Raw genomic sequence first — 15,342 nt, 5'->3', positions numbered from 1 at the left:
AGATTTACTTATGTCAATTATAAAAAGTGAAAGAAACAATAAAGAAAATTAGCCTTATACAGGTTTCTCCAATAAAACAAAAATCAAACGTTAAAATATAACAATATAACTATTATATAAAAACTAACTTATAGTTATATAAAAATATAACTAATTTTGTAATTACATCTAAAAATTATTTTGTGTGCACTCTTAAATTTCATAAAAATCATTCTTATAATCCCTGACCAGCTCACATAATGAGTACTTCATAAAATACAAAACAAGAACATTATGGGTCTAGCATGAGTACCAGACAAGTAAAAACAGAGAATGTGCATAGGGAGATTCTGAACTATAAGCCCTAACATTTTACAGCAATGAATTCAATACAATGCACAGAGTATAGATTTGCTTTCAACATTTTCGAGGTTTTCAGTTTTCTAATAAGTCACCGTATTAAAATAATTTGTTTTGTTCCAATATTGCTTTCTCCTTCTGAAAATGGGTACAAACTCATACTCATACACACTTACTTCATAATTTTCTTACACCTAAGGTTTATCTTTAGAGTAATATATGTATATATTTAACTCTATGTAAATCAAAACTAAAAGCCTATATGTGTTTGCAGGCAGAGATAAATCATGTTCAAAGAAAAATATGTAACAAATTCTTTAAATATTTATTCAGTACTTAGAAATGTATCAATTTTATTTATACTTCTATATAAATTTTATTATGACCATAAAAATGACTCTGTAGTCAGAACAATTGCAAATTTTAAAATAATCAAAGTACTTTTAATATTTTAAAATAACTAACAGTATTTTTATTTTACTAATCAAATTGTTTGTAATAAAAAGGATAAATGCTAGAGGTGATGGATGCCTCATTTATCCTGATGTAACTATTATATATTATATGCCTGTACCAAAATATGCCATATATGGCATAAATATATACACATACTGTGTAACCACAAAATTAAAAAGAATAAATTTAAGAAAAAAAGGATAAAAATGTAACCTATGGGAAAAATATTTTTTAACTTATTTGCAATTTGAAGCCATTGGCAGAAGAGATTACTAGAGGTGTTATTCCACTATGTTGCCAAATAGTATATTGTTACCATATTTTACCTACACCCTTGAGTAAGGTGGGGTATGTTAAAGTTAGTGGAATAATAATACTCCACTGAATGCACAAGTCTTTTTTTTTTTTTTTTTTTTGAGACGAAGCCTTGCTCTTGTTGCCCAGGCTGGAGTGCAATGTCGTGATCTTGGCTCACTGCAACCTCTGCCTCCTGGGTACACGTGATTCTCTTGCCTCAATCTCCCAAATAGCTGGGATTTCAGGCACCCACGACCATGCCTGGCTAATTTTTTGTATTTTTAGTAGAGACAGGGTTTCACCATGTTGGCCAGGCTGGTTTCAAACTCCTGGCCTCAATTGATCCGCCTGCCTCAGCCTCCCAAAGTGTTGGGATTACAGGCGTGAGCTACCGTGCCCGGCCTGAATGTACAATAGTCTTAACGTGGTAAAAGAAAATATTTAATTATAAATTAAGTCCACAAATAATCTAAAAAATTTAAAATGTACTGCATTTTATTAAATAAAAGTACAATCACTAACATTATATGGTACTATTTTAATTAATTTTAACTTACATTTAACTAAAATTAAAAATGTTTTTCTCTCATAACATGAGCAACTACTTCATACATCACTAAGTTAACCACAAAGAGCCTCTTCACATAGACTCTTATGCATCTTATATTTCAATGTCCTTACTATTTTATAGAAGAGGTCGTATATAATTCCCACCTAATAAAGTATCTCTCATATCTCTGATGCAGCAATAGTTGATCACATGCTTTCACAGGTGAATACAATAGAAATGAAGAAACAGCATGAAGTAATTTGAGAGTTGACTTATATCATTATTTACTTTTAAAAAGCTTTATAATTTTATCAAAAAAGTATACTTGAATTTAATTATGACTTCTCAAAGAAATGTCTACTCATTTTAAAGTTATATAAAATTAATTTACTTACCAACTGTAGTTTTGGATTTTCTATACTCAGCAATCTGATTTAGTGTAATGTCTGAAGTGTCAGTGCCTTAGCTATTTCTACTGTTAATTCTCTGATAATTATATAAACTCAATTTGAATTAAATATTTCTTTGTATTTATTGCATCTGCAAAAGTATATTTTAGTATGAGCTCTCTGGCATTTTCTAAGCTATAGTTATGGAAAAAATGTTTTTCCAAATTCATCACACTTGCTGAATTCTTCTCCAACATAAATTTCCTAATGCTGAACAAAATTTTAGCAACTGCTTCAGGGTTATTCTCTAGTACAAAATGTGTACAATAAAATCTGTGATACAAGTAAAAGCACTACAAACCCCTTTATATTTGTAATGTTTGTCTTTAGAATGAACTCTTCTTCACTTTAAAGGTTTATATTTCTGAAAGATCATTTGACAGTAATTATATTTATAATACTTTTATTAAGTATGAACTCTCTGATGTGTAATATGTGAGCAAATATTAATGACTTTTCCACATTCTTTATATTTGTACACCATTTCTCAACTATAAATGCTTTCCTGTACAATAAGTTGTGAACACTGGTTAAAAGTTATATTCTTCACACTTGGAGTTTTCTCCGGTATAAACTATTTTACCTGCAATCAAGTGTGAAAACCATTTAAAAGTTTTTCATGTTCTTTATATTTCTAGAGTTTTGCACTAGTATACTTTTTTTTTATGTTTAGAAAAGTTTGAGGTATTGTTAAAAGCACTGTGACATCATTCAGGATTGTAGAGTTTCGCTCCAGTATGAAACATCTTATATCTGTTAAGAATTGAGGACTTGTTAAGGGCTTTGTGACATTCTTCACACTTCAGGATTTCTGTCCAGTATAAATTATGTGTAATAAGGGTTGAGAACTTTTAAAGGCCTTGTCACATTCTTCATATTTGTAGGCTTTATGTTCCACATGAGTTCTCATGTTTAGTAAGAGTTGAGAACTGGGTAGAGGCTATGCCACATTCATCACATTTCAAGAGTTTCTCTCCAGCATGAATTATTTTATGCTTAGTAAATGTTGAGGATTTGTTAAAAGCCAGGCCACGTTCTTCACATTTGTAGGGTTTCTCTATTATGAATTCCCTTATGTTTAGTAAGGATTGAGGAACAGTTAAAAGCTTTGACACATTCTTCACATTTGTAGAGTTTTTCTCCATTATGAATTATGTTTAGTAAGGTTTGAGGAATGGTTACAAGCTTTGCCACATTCTTCGTATTTGTTGGGGTTCTCTCCAGCATGAATTCTCTTATGTACGGTAAGGTATGAGAAACGATTAAAAGGCTTGCCACATTCTTCACATTTGTAGGGTTTCTCTCCAGTATGAATTATCTTATGTTGAGAAAGGTGTGAAGACCGGTTAAAGGCTTTGCCACATTCTTCACATTTGTAGGGCTTCTCCCCAGTATGAATTATCTTATGTTGAGTAAGGTGTGAAGACTGGTTAAAGGCTTTGCCACACTCTTCACATTTGTAGGGTTTCTCTCCAGTATGAATTATCTTATGTCGAATAAGGTATGAAGACCGGTTAAAGGCTTTGCCACACTCTTCACATTTGTAAGGTTTCTCTCCAGTATGAATTATCTTATGCTGAGTAAGGGTAGTAAGAGCTGAGGACCAGTTAAAAGCTTTGCAATATTCATCACATTTGTAGGCCTTCTCTCTAGTATGAATTCTCTTATGTTTAGTAAGGTGTGAAGACCGGTTAAAGGCTTTTCCACACTCTTCACATTTGTAGGGTTTCTCTTCAGTATGAATTATCTTATGTTGAGTAAGGTGTGAAGACCGGTTAAAAGCTTTGCCACACTCTTCACATTTGAAGGGTTTCTCTCCAGTATGAATCATCTTATGTCGAGTAAGGGCTGAGGACTGGTTAAAGGCTTTGCCACACTCTTCACATTTGTAGGGTTTCTCTCCAGTATGAATTCTCTTATGTTGAGTAAGGGTAGTAAGAGCTGAGGACCACTTAAAGGCTTTGCAACATTCATCATATTTGAAGGGCTTCTCTCTATTATGAATTCTCTTATGTTGAGTAATGTGTGAAGACCGGTTAAAGGCTTTGCCACACTCTTCACATTTGTAGGGTTTCTCTCTAGTATGAATTACCTTATGTTGAGTAAGGTGTGAAGACCGGTTAAAAGCTTTTCCACACTCTTCACATTTGTAGGGTTTCTCTCCAGTATGAGTCATCTTATGTCGAGTAAGAGCTGAGGACTGGTTAAAGGCTTTGCCACATTCTTCACATTTGTGGGAATTCTCTCTAATATGAATTCTCTTATGTCGAGTTAGTTGTGAAAGCATGCAAAATGATTTGCCACATTCTTTACATTTGCAAGTTTTCTTTTCAGTATGTCTTATCTTATGTCTATCTGAATTTGAAAACTTATAGAAGACTTTTACATATTTATCACATTGATATATTTTGCTCTGGGTAGTTATCAGACATTGGTTAAGTCCATTATAACCTCCTTTGCACACCTTACACTCATCCACACTTTTACAGCCCTTTCTTAATTGTGAATTCTCATGTTCACATTTATCATATCTCCTCAGTATGACTTTTTGGAAAAAATATTTTATGTCTCGCTCTGGGCAAAGGTCTTCAGCGATATGAGAACACATGACTAAAAGAAATAAAAACAACAAATTACTCCACTTACTAGACTCAGGTAAATATTTTTTACAAATCTAACCTATAAAACTGTATATACTACATAAGGAAGATGGCATAGCAAAATACCACAGGCTCTAATTTATTCAAAAACATATAAAATGTAACAAAAACATACTGACCAAAACACATTTTTGGAAAATTTATAAATGAGTTAAGTGTGTAAAGTTCCCCAGGTTAACACAATGTAAAAAGCAACATAGAAGAAAAAGAAAAATCTGTTATATTAACCCAACACAGTACTTCCTTCTCCTCAGTATAACATAGTGCCCTTAGAAGTAAATTGCCAACTCCTTGTTTCTATTTAAAAGACAAGAAAAATATTGGCACATACATTTCTATGTCTGGCTTTTAGGGGTCTTTCAAGACACTGGTTTTATTCTCCCATTAAATAAAATGCTGAAAAAAAATAGTATACTTTAGAATGACAATTTGAGACTGCTGAGACCAAAGGTAAATGTTACAGCAGCAGAGAGACTGCAGTACCACAGACAGGGAACAAGTGTAGCAAGTGATTGATAACTAGGAAGAAGTGCAAATAAACTTTTTAAACTAGAAAATAAAACATTTCAGATCAGACACATTCTAAGAACATGTTTGAAAAGCTCCCAGAATGTCTAGCCATGACAACTGGTTTTAGACTATGCCGGGATAAAGCTACATTGTAAAGATTGTGACAGGTAGCCTTTTTTTTTTTTTTTTTAATGTCCAAGTCTCAAAGATTACAATGTGTACAAAATATTAGGGCAACATGGCCCCATCAAACAAATCATGAAATTTTCAGAAAGCAATCATTATAAAATAAAAATGTATAAATTTTAGAAATTTAAAATAAGTTGAATAATAATGAGTAAAAGGAGCACAGACAACTACTGAAAATCAGAAAAATGAGAAAAACGGCAAAAATATTAAAAGCATTTTAAAAACAGTAATTGTGGAGGTAAATAATACAAAGAGATAATTAACCAATTCTAAAAGAAAAAATGATATAAAAATAAAGAAGTTCAACAAACAAAAATACACATACAAGATATTTATTTAAAAAAACACATATATAAGAACAACTTAAAATGTCACAGACAAGAGACAATCTCAAGAACTGCAAGACAAAAGTGATGTGTCATTTATTGGCATAGAGTTACACACTAAACAGTGAGTTTTTCAAAAGAAAATTTTGCAGGCCAGAAGAAAACTGTGTGATATTGTCAAAGTCCTGAAGAAAAAATGCTGTCAGGTGAAAAGAATAATCATCAGCAAAAACATCCTACCAAATAAATAATAAAAAAAAGACCTTCTAAAATAACCAAATTCTGAGACAGTATATTGGCACTGCATATGGCCTATATATATCAAAGATGCTGAAAAAAGTTTCTTCCACTGAAAATAACACGATGCAAGAAAACAACACATAATCATATAAAAATACATGTTCCTGGGAAACATACATACACAAAAATAGAATTCCTTAGCATTCTCATAATGGGACAGAAAACATTTATAATTATGCTCTAAAATTAGAAAAATAAAAGAACAGAAATTATTGTGAATATCTGTTAATAAATATACAACATATAATCAGCAATATCAATAACAAAGTTGAGGGCAGATGTAATGAGGAAAAATTTTTGTATATAACTGAAGTTCATTTTTCACCAGATTAAATATATACTGCTTTATCTTTTAGAGGTTTTATGTAATCCCTAAGGTACCACAAAGAAAATATCTGTATAGACACCCAAAAGAAAATAAGAAAGAAGTGAAACCACATAAATACTAAAATGAAACAGACACAACGGAAGACAGAAAGGGAGAAAATGAGGGACAAAGATACAAGAATCAAATAAAATAATTAATAAAATAACGGAAGTCTTTGTCTTTTAGAAAATTACTTACATATAGGTATAATTAGCTTTCTAGTCAAGAGACATAGTTTCAAATAAAGGGATTCATTAAAAAACATTAAAACTCAAGGCCCGACTTGCCTTTCTATAACAGTCAGTTTAGAACTAATAATAAAAAAAGCCTGAAAGTGGCAAGATTGATGTAGGCATTTTATCCAAATATTAACCAAATGAGAGCAGAAAAGGTCAAAATAGTATTACGCAAGCTATATCTTAAGTCAAAAACTCATATTATATAAAATGTATATGAAGTCAAAACTCAAAAAGACAAAGAAGGACATTAAGCAATAATAGATTGATGGGGAACCTATGAAAAATTTGCATATACTCATGTTTGTGTGTGTGTGCATGTGTGTGTGTATCTCACATTAGGGTTCCAAATACGTAAGGTAAATATTGACATAATTGAAGAAACACATAGAAAGCAATATAATTATAGTAGGATATTTCAATACCTCACTTTCTCTGATAAAAATAAAACAAGAGAATATTAATAAGGAAACAGTGGACTTGAAGGCAGTATAAAACAAGTATTTCTAACAGATATAGAGAAAACTTCTCAACATCAGGAAACACACCCGTTGCAATAGCTCATACAGTCTTTTTGATAGACCACTGGTTAGGTCAAAAAATAAATCTTAGCAAGTGTTTTAAAACTAAAATTTTGAGCCAGGCATGGTGGCTCACACCTGTAATCTCAGCACTTTGGGAGGCCACGGCAGGTGGATCACCTGAGGTCAGGAGTTCAAGACCAGCCTGGCCAACATGAAAATACAAAATTAGCCAGGTGTGGTGGTCTCTACTGAAAATACAAAATTGGCCAGGTGTGGTGTTGCATGCCTGTGATCCCAGCTCCTTGGGAGGCTGAGGCAGGAGAATCGCTTGGACCCAGGAGGCGGAGGTTGCAGTGAGCAGAAATCGCGCCACTGAACTCCAGCCTGGCAACAGAGCAAGACTCTGTCTCAAAACAAACAAACAACAACAACAACAACAAAAAACTAAAACTTTGGCCAGGCACGGTGGCTCATGCCTGTAATCCCAGCAGTTTGGGAGGCCGAAGCGGGTGGATCACCTGAGGTCAGGAGTTTGAAACCAGCCTGGCCAACATAGTGAAACCCTGTCTCTACCAAAAATAAAAAATTAACTGGGCCTGGTGGCATGCGCCTATAATCTCAGATACTCAGCAGGCTAAAGCACAAGAATCACTTGAATCCGGGAGGCAGGAGTTAGTTAGCCGAGATCACTCCACTGCACCCTAGCCTGGGCAACAGAGTGAGATTGTCTCAAAAAAAAAAAAAAAAAAAAAAAAAACCTAAAATTTTATGGATTACTTTCTATGAACAAAATGGAATAAGAATATGAAACAATGGAAAAAACTGAAAATTTCACAAATATATAGAAATTAAACGATACACTCAAGCATGCTCTTTTTCAAAAGCTAAAATAATTAATATCATATAGATGTTTATACTGTTTAATGTAATCTACAGATTTAATGCAATGTTTTTCAAATTTCTCATTGCATTTTTGAAAAAATAGCAATAACAAACTCAGGAGTGCTATTGCAAGAGACAACAAAGTACCCAACAATCTTCAAAAAAAAAAAGAAACAATGTTGGAGGCATTATAATTCCTTATTTCAAAACAGATTACAAAGCTACAGAATTAAAACAATTTGGTATCAGTATCAAGCTGAAAACTAGACAAATCAAATAGAATGCAACACATAAACTTTCATATATATGGTCATATAAAGAGTCATTTACATACCCATAATAATTGTAGCATTGTTACGGAAAGCCGATAGTTAAAAACAATGCTAATTTCTGTCACCAAATTATTCAATAGATATAATTTGAAATGTAAAAATACTGGAACATCACTCAGTTTTCTTTTTTTTTTTTTTTTGAGATTAAGTCTTGCTCTCGTCCCCCAGGCTGGAGTGCGATGGCGCGATCTCAGCTCACTGCAACCTCTGCTTCCCGGGTTCAAGCAACTCTCCTGTCTTGGCCCCCCGAGTAGCTGGGATTACCGGCACCTGCCACCATACCCAGCTAATTTCTGTATTTTTAGTTGAGACGAGGTTTCACCATGTTGGCCAGGCTGGTCTAGAACTCCTGACCTCAGGTGATCCACCCACCTTGGTCTCCCAAAGTGCTGGGATTACAGGCGTGAGCTACCACACTGGACCACATCACTCAGTTTTCAAAAAGCAGAAAATATTCTAACAACTACACAGATAAATCTTGATGATATTTTGCAAAGTGACATAAGCCAGCCACAAACAGACAGAGATTGTATGAGATATATAAAGAAGTTACACCACTAGGAAGAGAAAACAGAGTGGTGTTTCAAAAGTGCCATAATACTGGAAAAATTGGTAGTTGTATAATGTGTATTGAGATTTAGCTTTGCAAGATAAAAACACTTCAGCAATTATATTGCATAACAATGTCAATATAACTAAAGTGAATATTTGAAAATATTTTATTATAAATTATTATGTGTTTTTGACAAGTAAAAATGAACAATAGTAGCTAGAAGAGAAATTTAGTTATGAGTTTAGTTTTTCGAGATGGAGTTTCACTCTTGTCACCCAGCTGGAGTGCAATGGCGCGATCTTGGCTCACTGCAATCTCCACCTCCTGGGTTCAAGCAATTCTCCTGTCTCGGCTTCCTGAGTAGCTGGATTACAGGCACCCACCACCATGCCCGGCTAATTTTTTTGTATTTTCAGTAGAGACGGGGTTTCACCACTTTGGCCAGGATGGTCTCAAACTGCTGACCTAAGGTGATCCACCCACGTCGCCCTCCCAAACTGCTGGGATTACAGGTGTGAGCCACCACACCCTGCCAGTAGTTTTTAAATTATCTTCAAAGCCAAAAGTATTTCTTTCACAGAAAAATAATATAGATTCATGAATAAACCGGATATGGAAGATTCACAAATAAATAGGATGTTGAAATTAGGAGAATTTTTGTGGCTACTCATCTACACAGGATTAAACAACCTTTCACAACAAACCTACACCACAAATATACAAGTTATAAAGAAACACAGGGATAATATTTATAAAGGCAAACAAACACAGAGACAATTATATTGGCACTAGCTGTATGGCTGATTCATATTTGATTTTGCTCCACACTGTCTTAAATCGTTCAGAACTAAATATTGTCATACACAATTATAATATAAACTGAAAAATCAAAACACAATTAACTGGTATGAGGTGGCATGTTCTAAAATATATAATACAAAAATATAAAATTGCAAAACAAATTTAAAACATAGAATGTAATACTTATTGGACAGCATCAAGTCGATCAATATATTCATGAACAAAATGTTGGAAGAAGACTATAGGGAAAAAGTAATACAGAGTTTACTTGAAAATGAAAAAGACTAAGTACTTCCCAAATTTTGAGGTAATAGAATCATACCTGACCAATAATACTTGATTTGAAATTATTTTACTTCAAAAAAAGATAAAAATAAACACTTTCCAAAATAAAAGGTGAGAGTGTTCATCACGACTAGCACTGTCCTATAAAAAATGCTACATGGTGGCGAGGCACGGTGGCTCATGCCTGTAATCTTACAGTTTTAGGAGGCCCAGGCAGTCACATCACTTGGGACCAGGAGTTCCAGAACATCCTGAGGAACATGGTGACTTTGCATATAAAAACAAAGAAATGCTACGAGTCCATTATGCTGAAAAATAAAATTCGCACAGCATCATATGACTATGTAAATATAAACCTCTCTATTAAATGTAAATATACAGACACACATGGAATCCTTTACTATTATAATGATGGTGCATAAAATCCCTAAATTTCTTCTATAGAATATGAAAAACAAAATATAAATCTGCATAAATCTGTTATTAGATATAATTTGTAATATTAATAACAAAAATGTAGAGGTATAGTATTTGTATTCAGTTGAAGTTATGAGATTAAAATATATTGTTTTAACCTTAAGATGTTTTATGTAATCTTCATTTTTCAAGAAGATTATGAAGATAATATTTATAGAAAGTATGCTAAACAAATAGAAAAGTAAGGCATGTCACTATAAAATTAAACAAAATTTAAGGTGGTAAAATAGGAAATGAGAAAAAACATATCTGTATGAGCACATAAAACGATAACAATAAAACTGGTAATAGAAACATTTCTTTAAGCAATTATTTTAAATACAAATTAATTAAACTATTTAATTTTTAAAAATGTAATCCCAGGACTTTGGGAGGCCAAGGTGGGCTGATCACTTGATCTCAGAAGGTCAAAACCAGAGTGGGCAACACGGCAAAACTGTGTCTCTACAAAAAATACAAAAAAACTAGCAGGGTGTGATGCCACATACTTGTAACCCAGCTGCTTCAGAGGCTGAAATGAGAGGATCATCTGAGTTTGGGAGGCTGAAGCTGCTGTGAGCCATGATCAAACCACTGCAAACCAGCCTGGCTGACAGAGTGAGAATCTATCTCAAAAATAAAAAATTAAATAAATTATATTTAAAAAATTAAATGCCTAATTGGCTTAAGAAAAACAGCATACAATATGCTGCATACAAGAGATTCATTTTAGAATTTAGTTAAATAGGCTGAAAGTAACAGAATGAAAAAAATCTATATTCCATGCAAATAGTAACTACAATTGGGTGAGGCAGGCATAATTATGGTAGACATAATTATGGTAGTCCTAAGTACTAGCATGAGACAAAGACTGATATTATATAATGGTAAAATGGGTCAATTTAACTGGTATCTATCCATATGTATATGAGTATATATATACGTATACCTACAGATACGTGTATATATAACATATATATGTATACATATAGATATCTATATAGGACCGGGCATAGTGGCTCATGCCTTTAATCCCAGAACTTTGGGAGGCCGAGGCAGGTGGATGACGAGGTCAGGAGTTCGAGACAATGCTGGTTAACATGGTGAAACCCCGACTCTACTAAAAATACAAAAATTAGCCGAGCATGGTGGCACGTGCCTTGTAGTCCCAGCAACTCGGGAGGCTGAGGTGGAAGAATTGTTTGAACCTGGGAGATGGAGGTTGCAGTGAGCTGAGATCGTGCCACTGCACTCCAGCCTGGGCAACAAAGTAAGACTCTATCTCAAAAAAAAAAAAAAAACTATATAGATATATAATATAATTAATGTATTTAATAAAATACTTATCTAGCTATATGTATACGTATATATAATATCAGGGCTCCAAAATATATAAAGCAAATATCAACAAATTGAAGCAGGAAATACATAGCAACATAGTTGTAGACATCAAGACCTCATTTTCAATAATAAATAGAAAATTCAGATAAAATAGCAATAATAAAATAGAGAACTTAGAAAACATTATAGACTGTATAAATTATTTTGAATACACAGGAAGCCTGATAGTAGATAATTTATTAAAAAAAAAAAGATTTGGCTCACAGTTCGGCAGACTGTACAAGAAGTGTGTGCCAACATCTGCTTCTGGTGAGGGTCTCAAAAAGCTTACAATCATGGTGGAAGGCCAAGACTAACTGGTAACTGGACATACCACATGGTAACAGACAGCAAGTGTAAGGTGAAGGAGCCAGGTTCTTTTAATGAGCCAGCTCTCTTTTGAATTAATAGAATGTAAAATTTTGATTACAAAGAGGATGGTGCCAACCCATGCACAAGGAGTTTTTCCTCACAAACCAAACACCTCCCACTGGTCTTACATTCAACATTGAGAATTACATGGCAGCATGAAGTCCTCATGCCTATAACTCCAACACTTTGGAAGAACAAAGTGAGAGGCTCTCTTGGGGCCAGAAGTTTGAGACCAGGCTGGGCAACATAGTGAGACCCTGTTCCTACAAATAATAAAAAAATTAGCCAGACGTGGTAATGCATGTCTATAGTCCCAGCTACTAGGGATGCTGAGGTGAAAGGATCACTAGAGCCCAGGAGGTTGAGGTGACAGTGAGCCAAAATCATGCCACTGCACTCCAGCCTGGGTGACAGAGTAAGATCCTGTCTAAAAACAACAATAAATACATTTAAGTATACCAAAATTATACACTGTGTGTTTTCTGACCACAACTGAATAAAACTAGGAATTAAAAGCAAAACTGGCAAATCCAAAAGTATATAAAACTAAATATATAAAATTCTTCAATATATTCTTGCTCAGGGGCCAAAAATTTAATTTTTCAAAGGAGTCAATACAACCTACAGTTGTGAACAAATTTAATACAATCATTATAACAATCTCAATAGCACAGTTTTTAACAGAAATAATATGGTTTGGCTGTGTCCCCACCCAAATCTCATCTTGAGTTGTAGCTCCCATAATTCCCATGTGTCATGAGAGAGACAGGGAGAGGTAATTAAATCATGAAAGTGGGTCTTTCCTGTGCTGTTCTTGTGATAGTGAATAAGTTCCAGGAGATCTGATGGGTTTATAGAGGGGAGTTCCTTTGCTAACGCCCTCTTGCCTTCCACCATGTAAGACATGACTTGCTCCTCCTTTGCCTTGTGCCATGATTGTGAAGCTTCCCCAGCCATGTGGAAGTGTGTGCCAATTAAACCTCTTTTCTTTATAAATTACCCAGTCTTGGGTATGTTCTTATTAGTAGCATGAGAACAGACCAACCAATACAAGAAATCTTGTGTAAAAGTTTAAACCTTGATTACAACTATAGCCAGAAACCCATGAAAAAGAACAAGGAGGCATTACACTTTCTAATTTCAAAACATACTAGAAGCTAAAATAAAAACGATGTGGTACTGAAACAAAGACACATAAACAGATGAAAGAACAGAATACGAGTGAAGAAATGAACCCCCCTTTAAAAGATCAAATGATCTTCCACAAAGTTGCCATGAGCACACAATAGAGAAAAGATAATCTCTTCAAAAATTAATGTTGAAAACTGGATACCAGCCAGGTGCGGTGGTGGCTCACGCCTGTAATCCCAGCATTTTGGGAGGCCAAGGCAGGTAGATCACCTGAGGTCAGGAGTTTGAGATCAGCCTGACCAACATGGAGAAACCCCGTCTCTACTAAAAATACAAAATTAGCAGGGTGTGGTGGCACATGCCTGTAATCCCAGCTACTAGAGAGGCTGAGGCAGGAGAATCACTTGAACCCGGGAGGTGGAGGCTGCAGTGAGCAGAGATTGCACCATTGCACTCCAGCCTGGGCAACAAGAGCAAAACTCCGTCTCAAAAAAAAAAAAGAAAGAAAGAAAGAAAACTGGGTATCAACAGTGATAAAGCTGGATTATTTCCTTGAACCATATATGAAAAATATTTTAAATAAAATACCCAGACATAAAAAATAACTAACCAATTTTTTAGAAATATAGAAGAAAAACATGACGTTTGTCTTAGCAACACTTTTTTAGATACAACATTAAATGCATCAGCAACAAAGAAAATAACAGAAAAATTTAACTGCACTATCCTTCAAAATTTTTGCACCCAAATAAAATATTCAATAGAGTGACAATGCCTCATAAAAAATGTGTGAAAATATTTGCAAATCACATGATAGGAGTTAAAATTCAGAATATATAAACAAGTCTTAAAACTAAACAATACAGTTGAATAAGTTGATTTAGAAATGGTCAAATAATTGAACAAAATTCTTATAAAAAATATACACAAATAAGAAAATGCATTTAAAAGAAAACGCAAAATAACTATTTTGTAGAGAATTGCATAAAAATCACAAAAAACAAAATCACCTCACACTCATTGGAATGGCAACTATAATTTTTTTTTTTTTTTTTTTAGTTGGAGTCTCCCTCTGTTGCCCAGGCTGGAGTGCAGTGGCGAGATCTCAGTTCACTGAAACCTTCATCTCCCAGGTACAAGCAATTCTCCTGCTTCAGCCTCCTGAGTAGCTGGGACTACAGGCGCCCGCCACCACGCCCAGCTAATTTTTTTTTTTTTTAGTAGAGACGGGGTTTCACCATATTGGCCAGTCCGGTCTCAAACTCCTGCCCTTGTGATCCGCCCACCTTGGCCTCCCAAAGTGCTAGGATTACAAGCATGAGCCACCGTGCCTGGCCTAGAATGGCCACTATAATTTTTTAAAAAAACACCAAATCTGTTGATGATGCAGTGAAAATGAAACCCATGTCGATTGTTGGTGAAAATCAGGAGCGTAGCCATTATTTTAAAATGTTATAAATGTACCTCAAATAATCAAAAATAAAATTACCATAAAATACAGCAATCTCATTTATGAATCTATATCTATAATATGCAACACAGGACCTGGAAGACATATTTGAACAGTCATGTTTATTGTATTAGTATTCACAAAAGTCAAAAGGCTGAAGCAACCCAAATGTCTTAATTTGGAAACACACTGAAAAATGTAATACATAAATACAATGAAATATTGTTCAGCCTCATAAAATCTTGTCACATTTGAAGATAAACTGAGAATATTATGTCACCTGAAATAAGCCAGTAACAAAATAATGAATACTATATAATTCCACTAATATGAGATATTTTAAGTCGTCACACTCATAAAAACAGAAAGAGAAACGGTGTTTGTCGAGGGCTGGAGAGAGGGTAAAATGGGTTGTTGTTATTTAATGGGTATTGAGTTTTAGTTTTACAAGACGGAAAATTTCTGGAAGTCTCTTGTATAACAATGTGAATGTACTT

The 15,342-nt window shown here is 34.0% G+C and overlaps 1 protein-coding gene across 1 annotated transcript in view; it reads right to left on the bottom strand.

Moving 5' to 3' along the window:
• Positions 1-819: 819 nt before the first annotated feature.
• LOC100968542 (zinc finger protein 257-like) overlaps positions 820-15,342 on the bottom strand; it is a 40,872-nt gene continuing 26,349 nt past the window's right edge. The window contains 5 exon segments of the mRNA XM_003809233.7: positions 820-2,944; positions 2,947-2,996; positions 2,998-3,150; positions 3,152-3,244; positions 3,246-4,701. Of these exon segments, the coding sequence (XP_003809281.4) occupies positions 2,799-2,944; positions 2,947-2,996; positions 2,998-3,150; positions 3,152-3,244; positions 3,246-4,701 (1,898 nt within the window). The 3' untranslated portion in view covers positions 820-2,798.

This window comes from Pan paniscus, chromosome 20 (assembly GCF_029289425.2).
Source record: "Pan paniscus chromosome 20, NHGRI_mPanPan1-v2.0_pri, whole genome shotgun sequence".
NCBI lineage: Eukaryota > Metazoa > Chordata > Mammalia > Primates > Hominidae > Pan > Pan paniscus.
Note: the sequence above shows the minus strand (reverse complement) of the source record. Positions and strands in the feature narration are given on the sequence as shown.